The 12,428-nt window shown below is 35.0% G+C and overlaps 2 protein-coding genes, 1 non-coding gene and 1 pseudogene across 5 annotated transcripts; 3 read left to right on the forward strand and 1 right to left on the reverse strand.

The window, feature by feature from the left end:
• Positions 1–2,748: 2,748 nt before the first annotated feature.
• Positions 2,749–4,316, forward strand: LOC140964785 (PRA1 family protein G2-like). Its single transcript, XM_073424720.1, has one exon. It carries the CDS (start codon positions 2,801–2,803, stop codon positions 3,551–3,553), a length of 753 nt encoding a protein of 250 aa, XP_073280821.1. The 5' UTR covers positions 2,749–2,800; the 3' UTR covers positions 3,554–4,316.
• A 763-nt stretch (positions 4,317–5,079) lies between these two features.
• Positions 5,080–7,388, forward strand: LOC140964549 (WPP domain-interacting protein 1-like; annotated as a pseudogene).
• Positions 7,389–8,145: 757 nt separating this feature from the next.
• TRNAW-CCA (transfer RNA tryptophan (anticodon CCA)) lies at positions 8,146–8,217 on the forward strand. The gene has a single exon. It is a non-coding gene; the product is annotated as a tRNA-Trp (tRNA).
• Positions 8,218–9,001: 784 nt separating this feature from the next.
• Positions 9,002–12,406, reverse strand: LOC140964228 (ubiquitin-conjugating enzyme E2 5B-like). Of its 3 annotated transcripts, none has more exons than XM_073423818.1 (5): positions 12,228–12,406; positions 10,988–11,071; positions 10,510–10,637; positions 9,724–9,828; positions 9,002–9,385 (listed from the first exon to the last, which is right to left on the reverse strand). In XM_073423818.1, the coding sequence occupies exons 2-5, from the start codon at positions 11,055–11,057 to the stop codon at positions 9,242–9,244; spliced, it is 447 nt and encodes a 148-aa protein (XP_073279919.1). In that variant the 5' UTR covers positions 11,058–11,071; positions 12,228–12,406; the 3' UTR covers positions 9,002–9,241. The 3 variants fall into 3 exon arrangements, with proteins under 3 accessions (XP_073279919.1, XP_073279921.1, XP_073279920.1); XM_073423820.1 differs by having other exon boundaries at positions 10,988–11,059; positions 12,228–12,382; XM_073423819.1 differs by having other exon boundaries at positions 10,988–11,091; positions 12,227–12,373.
• Between the last annotated feature and the right edge of the window lie 22 nt (positions 12,407–12,428).

Raw genomic sequence — 12,428 nt, forward strand, 5'->3', positions numbered from 1 at the left:
CTCGACTCGATTACATCCCTATACGATAGGGTAATATTTCTATCGCTCACGATTCGATGATCATCATTGAATCAAACAGATCTATCAGATAAATATACGTTGACGGTAGTACTTCAGCCGTAATTGAGAGGTTGATCGTCGGATTTTGCGAAAAAAATGTGTAAACGGTGCAACTTGTTTTGAATGTGACGTTGATTTAACCTTTTTAGATTGGTCCTTAACTTGACTATTTGCACTCTCATTTGTATGTTTTCTTTAATTACAATAATCCATACGTGATTACATGCAATTAATTTAATTCATTATAATTATAATATTATTATGGTTGGCAGCATTAATTATTAGAGATATTAAATCAAATTAGTTATACATACTTGCGCTTGGCTCGCAGAATTTTGACTTTTAGTTCCGTGCATGACTTGCTATTTGTTGGACCAAACACAAATATCGACGAGGAAGTGTAAAAAAGTTAATGTTTTTTAAAATTAAATTATCATACTAAATCTTAGATAAAAATTTGTGTAAGACGGTCTCACAGATCATATTTTGTGAGACGGATCTCTTAATTGGGTCATTCATGAAAAAATATTACTTTTTATCATAAAAGTTTTTTTTATTGTGAATATCGGTAGGGTTGACCCGTCTCACATATAAAGATTCGTGACACCGTCTCACAAAAAAGACTTCCTCTGAATCTTAAGATGTAAATTTAATGTTTTTAAAATTAAATAATATACCACAGCATATGTCTGAATCAAATTTTTATCTATTTATTTCATAAATGAATGTGGTCTTTAGGAAAGATATTTTTAAGTTGAGAGAAATGATTTGGATTTAAAGAGAAAGTATTCCGTATAGACGTTATATCTCAGTGACGCAAAAAATAATTAATTGAGATTTGAAATATCTTATCAAGTTAATTTTATCGCATAAATCGATGAATTTAAAATCTCTCACTTTAAATTTATTTATCCAAAAGAAATTAAACCTGCTATTGGAAGGATAAGTACGTTTCAATACCCATAAAAGTTGGGAATTGGGTGGAACCCATAAATTAAATTAAATTTTGAATTAAAATTTTAAATAATTTAATTAGTTGTACATTTCTTTATTTGTAAGCCACTTCCGTCATCTTTTGTGGTGAATTCAACTTCTTATCTTTTTCTTTTAGGTTTTTATTTTGAAAATTAATCCCAAAAATATATAAATAATGGCAAAATGTAAAAATATCCTTAAAATGATAGGAATTGAAGTTGATGATTTAAATATAATAAAGCTAAAAATAAGGAAAAACATATTTTGAGTGTAAGTATAAATTCTTAACAAACAATGTAATTTATTATAAAATTAAGTATACAATTTTTATATGATAATATAGTTCTTATGCTTTAATTTCAACAATATATAAATCTTATTAAGGGCATTTTGGTCAAATCATATTTAATATAGCTCGATACTATATACTACTACACATGTATATAACTGATCATATACAACAATTTCGAATTTTTAAAATCAAAATTTCGTTTATTAATATTAATAGTTTTATGAAATTAAAACAATTTATGGATAATATTTCTAGAAATATACGAGAGATATATCGTATAAACTGATAATGATAAAAAGACTAATTTTATCCAGAGTCTTTATTTTAAGACTTAATACTATCATTACATTTTTTTTGATAATGTCAACTCCATAAATCATATTAGGAAGGTCATGTGCGACAGAGTCGATGAAAAAATTATTGGTAGAGAGAATAGAACATGTGCTCATTTGGTCTTGTGCTCACTCTCTCCAATAACTCAGAAAACTTCCATGGACACCATCATTACAATTTATTATTTAATAAAAACAAATTTATCACAATGTATTAAAGGGTAAAATGTTTTTAAATCCCTAAACATAAGTCACTCATTGTAAAAAAAAAAATGTTACGCACTTTTTGATCCATAAAAAAAATTTCTGGACTTTCTAGACTCACATGTCCTCTCCAAGGTGAAAAACATGAACAAATCATTGAATATTTATAAATATACTAGTTTTCAGTACCAACTATTTCAGATATAATATAAAAACAGGTGTTGATGTATAAAATTTTTTGATCTATATGCGTTTTACGTTTCATCTTTAAAACTGAAAGTGTAAATCATAATTTTGTACCAAATTTGTGTCAACTGATATCGTAAATATATAAATAAATACGTTGATTTAATATTTTTGTATCTAAACATTTTTTTACATAAGTGCACCAAAATTATTAATTGTTTTATACCCAAACATGTATTAAGTGTTGATATTAATAGATTTGTTTCAATTTATATTCAAAATTTTATTTTTTGTACCAGATCCGAAACAGTTGATACTAAAAAATAAATATTAATATCTTGTTTTCAATATTTTGTATCAATTTTTATACATGAAAATACATGTGGGATTAGGGAGTACAGTTTTTTTATGTGCACAAGGGAGTTTATAAATCTTTTTATTCATGACAAAAACTGACTTTAAACCCAAGTTTTTGTTTAATGGTTTAAAGGTAATTTACCCATGCAATAAAAAGAAGATTTCATGCTATCCTTAGCACACTAACCCGAAAATGTATCTAACGATGAACATTTATCAATATATGTAATGTACAATGAAAATTTGATAAACCTCGTCTATATTGATAAATTTATATTCCTAAATACTCTCTTAAAATAATGTGACAAGAATAACATAACCTACCGTATTCACCATCGGGCCAGAGTTTTCGAGAAGTTTGGGCTCAAACATTTGGCCCAATAGTGAACAATAGATGCCTCCTAGCCCTCTTTGCAATTTGACTTTAGACTGGGGTGGAGGTGTCGAGAGGGACAAGAAATTGGAACGTTGGGCATCTTTGCTGAGGTTTGACCAAGATACCTGCTGGGTCAAACTTGCCCTTATTCCCGAGATGCCCGCCACGTCGGCCTCCGCCGCTCCCGCTTCTTACACTACAATACCGATTTCCGGTGGGGCCGTGATTTCTCGATCTACGCAAAACCTCACTGCGTGCCTCTCCAGAGCCCGCCCTTGGCCGGAGTTCCTGGCCACCACCGCCGTCATCGACCTCCCACCCTCGATCTCCGCAGCCACTCATCGATTACGCCGTAACTCCAGCTACTTCTCCGTCAATTACGCCATAATCGTCACCGCATGTGCTGCCGCATCCCTGATCGGTGCGCCGATCGCGCTGATAGTCATCGGCTTCGTCTTCTTCCTGTGGCTGATTCTCCACTTCTTTCGCGAAGACCCATTGTTGATCTGGGGCTATCATGTCAATGATTTGGCGGTTATTCTGGGTCTGGTTTTGGTCTCCATTGCGGCCCTGTGGATCATTGGCCCGTTGAATAACCTTTCGATTGGCATTGGTGTCGGGTTGTTGATCTTCGTCATTCATGGAGTCCTGAGGAATCCTGAAGGACTTTTTCTTGACGAAAACGATGCCGTTTCTGACGGGTTGGTCTCATCCCAATACACTGCTTTCAGTCCCCGTAATGGCGGAATTCAATTCAATCAACCCGTGTAATTAACTCACATCATTTTATTTTCTATAGATTTTTGTTTTGCAGTATAATTTTATTTCTTTTGTGTGTGTGTGTGTGTGAGCGCGTGGATGATCATTTTTTGCGTGATTTGATCTTATTCGTAATTGTATTGGGTGCAAGAATGTGTTTTTTATGGGAGGAAAACATCACAGATCGTTATGTCTGGGGGAGTCGGAAATTTGTTTTGAAGGATATTGGTTGTTTGTTTTGCTCGTAATTTGTTAATGTTAATCAATTTTTTTATCACAGATTATTTTGAAAACATTGTATTTTGAGTTGTTTTTGGTGTAATTGCTGAAATATGTGAAAGATTGGAGGTATGATTTGAAATGCTTCAATACAATTATATATGAACTCTACAGAAACTTAAATTGAGACAGTGGTCTTTCAATTTTTAGTCTGTTGTTCGTCAGATAAGTTTTATGATCAGCTCCGACCTAACGTCACTTCCTCTGTATGGTTGTGTCATTGGGCTGAGCTCCAAAGTTTGACTTCTCTGAAGAGCTGACTCCCTGGCCAGCAAAAGAAATCGATTTTCAAGCATCTGGTCGAGTTTCCTACTCCTGCTGCTAAAGCTATTGCCCACGGCCCAGTTTAATTCAAAACGCTAACAATTGGCATGCTTGAATCTAAAAGCCGCAGTCTGATATTCTACCCAGATTCTCTGCTCTAGGAAGCAAAGGTGGAATTGAGCCATTTTGGCAACTATACCGGAGGTTCAGCGAACGAGTCTGGAACTGGGATTGTCTTCGACATATCTGAGGTGGTTGGATGAATGTCTACCCATTTCGTTCTATCTATATCAATAATATTATTAATTTAGTTGTCTGAACATTCATTAAATTATAATAAAATAAAAAAAATTAGTTTGTATAATTTTATTTTCCGATAATATTTTTAATCAATGTAAAAATTACAAATTGTATATATATAATTATATATAAAGATGATTCGATCCGACACCCGACACTAAAAAAAATAAGTTTTTTCGTGAGATTATTTTATAATTTTTTATTTGTAATTCAATCTTATTCATATTTATAATAAAAAAACAAAATCGAGTTCAAATTTTGTAAAATAATTTGATTAGGTCTTTCATAAGACGGTCTTACGAATCTTTATTTGTGAGACGAGTCAACCCTATCGATATTCACAATAAAAAATAAAACTCTTGGCATAAAAAGTAATATTTTTTTATAGATGACCTAAATAAAAAATCCGTCTCATAAAATATAACTGATCGTTTCACACAAATTTTTATCAAATAATTTTTAAAATGATAAAACGCAGACAAGAGTGATGTGTGTTCCACATCAAATAGCTGTTTTCTCATGGTCCCCACTCTCCATTATCCTGCACGCACGCTCCACTCAATCTTGTTTCTTCCAATCATTTCGGTTTTAGATTTTATTTTACAGCCATAAATTTCCAAATCGGCTCTAGGGTTTCCACTTCTTTCCCCAATAAATTCAACGTTTGGTTTATGGAGCCCAACCCTCAGGTACGCGTCATATCAATTCATGCATTATGGTTGTCGATTGAGCTTCCATCCTATTAAATGTTTTTCACTCGTTTTAGATTATTGCAACTTTTCGGTTGCTTTCCTTATTTTTTAAAAAAGAAAAGAAATTGGATTGTGTTTGAACTGAAATGAATTCCGAGGGAGCTGATCGGAATTGAATTCCTATATTCTGGAGAATTTACTTTGTATTCGATGATTCCCGTCGCTGGAATGATTGTTGTTTGTTCTCGATATTGATCTGAATAATATTTGGGCTATAAGTGGTTGGGAATTAGATGAGTTTTACATTAGATGGATTCGGTAAATGAGTGTTCTATACTGGAATGCGTGGAAGATAACGCAGGGATTATGAACTTCTCCGCTGCTGAAAACATTGAAGTTACTAGCCCATGTAGCAGTCGGAATAATGGGTCTGTTGTCGTGGAAAATAATGATTGTCAGACCTCTGAGATAGTGGTAAAGAAAACGGGAGGGTCTGGGACTTTAAATTTGCCTCCAGTGGAGAGTGTACACGTTTTGTCTCCATCCTCAACAACGACTGTTAAAGGGAATGGATTAAAGAAATGGAGAAGGATCAAGAGGGGTTCTAATAAGGTTGGGGACGGTAGCGGTCATGTAAAAAACGTAGTAGCAAAAGATATGTTGGATTCAGGTCTGAATCCAAGTAAGAGGATGCAACATTTTTCTGAGAGAAAGCTAACGAGTCAGGGTTCTGTTTCATCCATGAATGCCACTGCGAGAAGTTTGGATGATTTTGCTCTGCTTGGTCATTCAGGGACATATACGAAGAATGGAGAGATTTGGAGTAGCAAGTCTTCATCAACTGAAGCTAGCTCTCCAAATACAAGGAGCAAGACATTGGCGGTTGTGGAATTTCCCCCTGTTAAGATCAGAGAAAGGAGTTTTAGTCGGAAGAAGTTTACAGAATCAACACCACAGGGTCAGCGGGGAAAAAGTTGGATTGTGGCCACAAAAAAATATGGAGGGGATAAGGTCAACATCGAGAAGGAAAACTCTCATTCCAGCGTGGAACTGATATGCGAAGCTCCAATTTTGTGTTTATGCAGGGAACATACTCCACAAGTTATGGAATACAGAGCAAAAGATCCACTGATTACGATGGAGATAATGGCAATGGAGTTCAGGGCATGCAACAGAAGCTTAACAATGGGCTTCAAGATGGTGAGGCGGTATATAAAGATTACTCACCTGAACACATCAGTGATGACACATCTCGGGCGATTAAAGGAGGGAACCCGGATTCCTCAACGGATCTGGATCCTCTGGCTGAATCTATCTTTAACCTCGAATCTGTAAAGGAAGCACTAGAAAATGGTAGGTCCATCTCTCCCTTTTCATGTTTTAGCGTTCATATCTATGAAAATTTTTTTTAGAATCATATTGAAGCTTGAACTTTAGCAGTTGGAAGACCAAAAGATGTAGCTATATCTCACTTGTCATGAAATTAATCGGTCTTCCTTTTCCATTTATCATCTACCTCATTGACTTGTCATATTGATATAGAGGTGCTAAAGTTTCGGAGAATCAGGCAAGATGTTTTAGTCACCGATCCAGGACGGGACTTACCCACAGAGTTTGCAAATGAAGATCAGAATCCACAAGAAACAATATCTGTGCCATCACAATCAGGTGAAGGCGTGCATATGTTTTCCTTTCCCCCACAATCTGAGGTGTTGGAGACAGAAAACAGACACGTGGAAACAGAAATCGAGGACCTCTACATGCAAAAAATCAAAGCTGAAGTGGAATTTCTAGTTATATCAAGAGCGGTGACAGCGATCCCAAACTTGAGGTTTGAAATTGTAGATCAAATAACTATTCCAGAAGAACAGAAAACTATGGCTTCGAAGCAGACCCAAATACTCAATAAGCTTGGAGGCATGGAAAAGAAGGCTGCGATGCTTGACAAAGAAGCTGAGAAACTGGGAAAGTATTGCGATGACATTGCTAGTGCTGATGAAACACTGAAGCTACAGAATAGGGTCTGTAAGTACACCACATGTTTCTTCATGCAGCTAATATCATTGGCACTCATATTAGGAATCTTTATGTTCCAGTTTTCACCAATATCTGTAGATAACGTTCCTACTTAAATATGTTCATAGCCTTTCCTTTTCCCCGCTTGACGATGCTTAGAATTTTGGTGTTTGATTAAATGTTCCTATGTTAGTTTCCACATTTTCTCAGAAGTAGATGTGTGGGTAAAACCTTGAGAGCCCTGGCTCTTTCCTGTAACAGAATTTTTACTTTGTAAATTAGCTCATTTTGCTGCATTCATTTATTTTATTTTAAAGATTTTTGCACTAAGATCGATCAGGATTCACTTTTATTTACCTTTCACATTTTGTTACTATTTATTCCACGTGCCTGTCACAAAAGCACAAGTACAAAAAGAGGAGTCCCCAAAATAGACCTTTATTAGGCCTTGTTTATTTTTCATCTTCTTCCGATGGTTTTTTCCCACAAAATAAAAGCAAACACTCATCCCATTTATTTTTTGCCCAATTTGTATTTATGGAGTACTTTTATTATTTCTATATTTTCAACATAATAATCATTACTTTTAGCCAAACTTTCTATCACATTCTCTGAAATATTTTTATCATTATATTATATTCTAATAAAAAATATAAATTATTTTCTTAAATACTTTATTATGTGATTCGGTAATCAATGTCAGCAATTTTATTTCACCATAACAGAATCACATGCCACATTATTTTCCCGAAATAAAATAAAAATAATCTCAAAGTATTTTTCTAAACCCCAAACAAACCAAATCAAATAAGTCATCAGGTTTTTTTCTCTGTGTATATGTATGTATACATACAAGGTTCAAATGAAGTTCATAGCCTAAAAAGTTTTGGTTAAATGTCTTATTATATATATATATATATATAAATCAAATATATTTAGTAAATCTATACGATAATCTTTTGCGCGTTGGGATTTGAGATGAGAAAGGTTTCCCCTAGCATAGATATTTATATTCTTCTATTCTATATTTTAGTTCGATACAGTCAACACCGAGGATCCGTGGCGCAATGGTAGCGCGTCTGACTCCAGATCAGAAGGTTGCGTGTTCGATTCACGTCGGGTTCAAGTCCCGATCTCAGCGGATTCCCTTTTTATTTTATTTTTTTCCCCGACGACAAAAAATTAGTTACTACTTGCTTGTCCCGCAATCTGTAATCTGTCACAAAAGCTTGATATGTTCTCTGAATCGCAAAGGTAGCTCCTTCATCGATCGGGCTCTACTCTAGCCAAAACTCCAATCTGTGAGTGGCGTGCAGTGCAAGTCGAGGGAAGGGAATGTTTCATGGAAATTTTTCTGAAGCAGCAACAATCTAGCTGGGTATGTATTCTCTGTCATTTTTAACTCAACATTTCAGATATGGAGACTGCACAAACATTACTAGAAGACTGCTAAGCCATATTCTCAATGTTGTGTGACTTAATTGTTCCTGCTGTTAATATATATATATATATATATATAATTTGAGTGTCTTCCAATTTTATTTTGATGGTTGAGTTGTGCTCCATTGTGTATTTTGTAGACAGGCAGCCATATACGAGTGGTACTGGTACTCCAGGTGCAGTTGTAGCCAATTGACAAGGGACTCGTGGATTTCTTTTGCATCTATAAATTAAGTTGACGAGGTTACAAGTTTTTAGTGTTTTCAAATGGCACTCCAATTATTAATTTATGTACAAAATCATGATGATTTTATTCACAAAATGATCTCTTTTAAAATATATTATTTGAATATATATATATAACTCGAACGGAGGCAAATTTAGAAGTGGATTTCACCTTTGACCACCTAAATGGCTGCCACATTAAGTATATACACGTGGCCAAATGTTTTAACCAAAAATTAAACAAATAAAAACGAGTTCATAAATTATTAATGAGAACTTATCTTGTAAGAAACACCCGAAGTTCAACTGACCATGAAGACCAAGGAGACATAGTATACAAGTATGACATATAATATGCTCCCCTAAAATTCTAAGGCGTGACACACACAGCATTCCTTATCAATGTCACCGTTTCTAAGTTTTTTATTAGTACTAGCAGCACATGTTTCGGCTTGCTCCAACCTCAACTTGAGAGGGGAGTCTTTTATCCCATAGCATACTTCTGAGTCCAAGATCGAGCAGTAGTCTCATACTTGGCTCTATCGGTCTTGTACATGTGAGCAATCTCCGGCACAAGAGGATCGTCTGGGTTTGGATCAGTCAACAAGGAGCAGATAGAGAGTAGTACCTACAGAAATTAAAGGTAGCAGATGCAAGTCCTACTCAACACAAAAACACCAATCAACTACATGGTATAGTCGAATTCTTTGTTTATTTGTTCTCCTTTTACCATTGCTCAACACTCATATCATAAATTCGGTTACATAAGAAAATTGAAGATTGGAGGTAATCAAGATTGCAAGAGTAATTTACTGTTAAAATGGTATGGTATATCTTATTTATAATTCTTCCCACAGTACTAAAGGCAATTACTTAAGTGGATGATGAAAGGTGATACGGTACACGGCCATGGAGACTGATGTAGACCAAACAATAAATGGGTATAATAAGAATTAAAGCACATACCTTCGAAACCGTTAAAGCGGGACTCCACTGCTCTTTGAGAATATCCAAACAAATACTGCCATTGCTGTTGATATTTGGATGGTAAACCTTGGTTTTAAATGATACCTACTCAATGCGCAAGAAGGCAAAAGTAATAACTTAGCTTGTGTAATAAACAAAAATATACAAGAGTTGTATTAATCGAGTTACTTTTGGCCATGGATGTACATGATTAAGGTGTGGCACCATTTTTTTATCGACTTAAAAAACGTATTTGATCAAAACCAAGCGAGAAGGTAGAAACCAAGACAGAACAACATCCATTCTCCTCTTATGTCTAGGGGTTACTGATTTGTGGAAAATATAAGTGGTTAGATGTAGGATTTAATCAGAACAGAATAATTTTGTTTGAGGAACAAGTTTAAAAATTGGATTCAGATATGGTAGATGTTAGTTCTCCTAAATCAAAATCATCCAAACAAATAGAATGTATTTTAAATCATGAATTTGAAACCATTATCATTAATTTCAGAAAACACGAAGCAAATCCACCAAAGATATGTGGTTTCCAATCCCACTTCAGGAAGGTATAATTAAGACAAACACCACATACATTCTAGCACATGATCAGCAATCTCTCTATCACTTACAACTAAAGCATCGAATGCCAGTTATTTCTAGCCCAAGAATCATGGACAAGTTAGCAACAAATTAGTTATTGTCAATAAGGCAGTGCTATTGCCTATGGATGATCACATTCATAGCCATATCCGAAAGGAACAAACGTTGAATTAAAAGGTAGGCTACCTTCGGTGGCTTGAATGGATAATCAGGAGGGAAATGAATAGTCACAAGAAATACTCCCCCAGCAAATGGGCTGTCTGAAGGACCCATGATGGTAGCTTGCCAATGGAACATATCTTCCCCAACAGGCCCTGCATGAAGTTATGACATAATGTCAATTAATTCATGGAACTTAATTCTAATATGTGAATGGTGACGTGGTCAAGTTTGAAAATCGATTACACTCAGTCCAACCAGCCAATACAGATATGTGCCAAAGGCTATGCCGCTATGCTCAGAATCACAGAGGATTGACAACGTAATTTAAAGTTTTAACCAATATGAATTGAACAATAGTCTGTAATACCGAACAAAAGCCAAATTCAAAATTTTAACAGCATAAATGTAGAAATGTCATGGGAATAAGCAGACAAAACATTGAAGTAAACTTAAGAAAAATAAAACTGAATGGCAAATCATGGGAAAACAATTTTTGACTAACCAGCACTGCAGGATGTAGGAGGGTCCTTCTGCAAGTCCTTCAGTTCTTTCTGAATCCTTTTAGAAGCCATGTCTATATTTTCTCCTGAATTAGAGAAACGGCACCCCAAAACATGAAAAGATGAGCATGGTTTATAGGAATTGAGAAAGATGTTACAGAATCACAGTAACAGAGTATCAATGCGAGTATCTAACAAGTTCGACAACCACTTTTAGTCATGATTCACATATCAAGTGATATCTAATTTTTAGAAGACAATTCCCAAAAAAGCAGATGTGTACATCTGCGATATGAATAAATAAGTCCTTTAAACGAATAAAGGATCAAATTCTAGAGCCAGATCGATAATACAGCCAGTAATGCTTCTTGGCTTAAAGCCATATTCTTCCACAACACAATACAGGCACAAATAAAGAAGTTTGTTATTTCTTTCTTCTGTGATATCAAAAACAAATTAACTCCAAAAACATAAACGATACACCAAACTGGTTAAGTCCAAATATAAAGCAAAACCTCGATGCCAACTATCTGGTAATGTCTTTCATCCTGTCAGAACAGGCCAAAACAAATCAAAATTATATCAAACAAAGAGCATTTTAAATTTATTTCTTATTCAACAAACCAAATACCCAAATATATCAGTTTCTGAATAACCACTACTTCGACCGCAAGTCCCGCTCCTAAACAAAAAAAAATTGCACACATACAAACAGGGCTGACACAGATTTGCACTCAAGGGTCATGTCCGAGGGTCAAAACTGAATTGATGAATAAACATCATTCTGGCTTTCAAAAATAATAGGACAAATATTTCTCGAGCCAACACGTTTGTTTCTGACTAAATATACGAATTTTAAAATCCACACGAACAAAATTTCTAGGCGTAAATTCTTCGGCCACTTTCGCCCTTGCACAAGAAAACCGTATCGCTTAATCAAAAAACCCGCATACACGCACTCAAATAGACGTACACCGAAAGGATCAAATAGAGCAGAAACACTTTACACTTCCATTCAATTTCTTATTCCCCTAAAAAAGAGAGAAACAATAAAAACCCACCAAAATCGTATCTACAATTTAGGCATAAAAGCCTAAATACACCGTACCCCAATAATCAATCAACAAAACCACCAATTAATCTAAAAACTCAAACAATTGCGTGTATAAAATAATCAACCAAACAAAAAAAAGATATCATGATCATCGATCGAAAGAGCTTCAGTACTGTACGATTACGAACCTTGCGAGCGAGAAAAGGAATCCTCAGAAGCGACGAGAATCGGATGAGAAAAGGGTACAGGGGGCAGAGAATTAAGGAGAGGCGCACCTGAATGGAAATCTGGGGGGTTTATATACAGATAGAGATACGCATGCACCGCGTGGCATCTTTGTTGGCGGTGGTAAAGCGGCCCGAATATCTATGACATGCACGAATTTAATA

The sequence above is a fragment of the Primulina huaijiensis genome, chromosome 18 (genome assembly GCF_012295235.1).
Source record: "Primulina huaijiensis isolate GDHJ02 chromosome 18, ASM1229523v2, whole genome shotgun sequence".
Taxonomy (NCBI): domain Eukaryota; kingdom Viridiplantae; phylum Streptophyta; class Magnoliopsida; order Lamiales; family Gesneriaceae; genus Primulina; species Primulina huaijiensis.

Excerpts from the sequence above, each read along its gene's own strand:
- LOC140964228 (XM_073423818.1), bottom strand. The coding sequence starts at position 11,057 with ATGGCTTCTAAAAGGATTCAGAAAGAACTGAAGGACTTGCAGAAGGAC. Across the intron at positions 9,829-10,509 it reads ATCCATTCAAGCCACCGAAG|GTATCATTTAAAACCAAGGT; the intron begins GTAGCCTACCTT and ends CGCATTGAGTAG. Across the intron at positions 9,386-9,723 it reads CCGCTTTAACGGTTTCGAAG|GTACTACTCTCTATCTGCTC; the intron begins GTATGTGCTTTA and ends TAATTTCTGTAG.
- LOC140964785 (XM_073424720.1), top strand. The coding sequence starts at position 2,801 with ATGCCTCCTAGCCCTCTTTGCAATTTGACTTTAGACTGGGGTGGAGGT.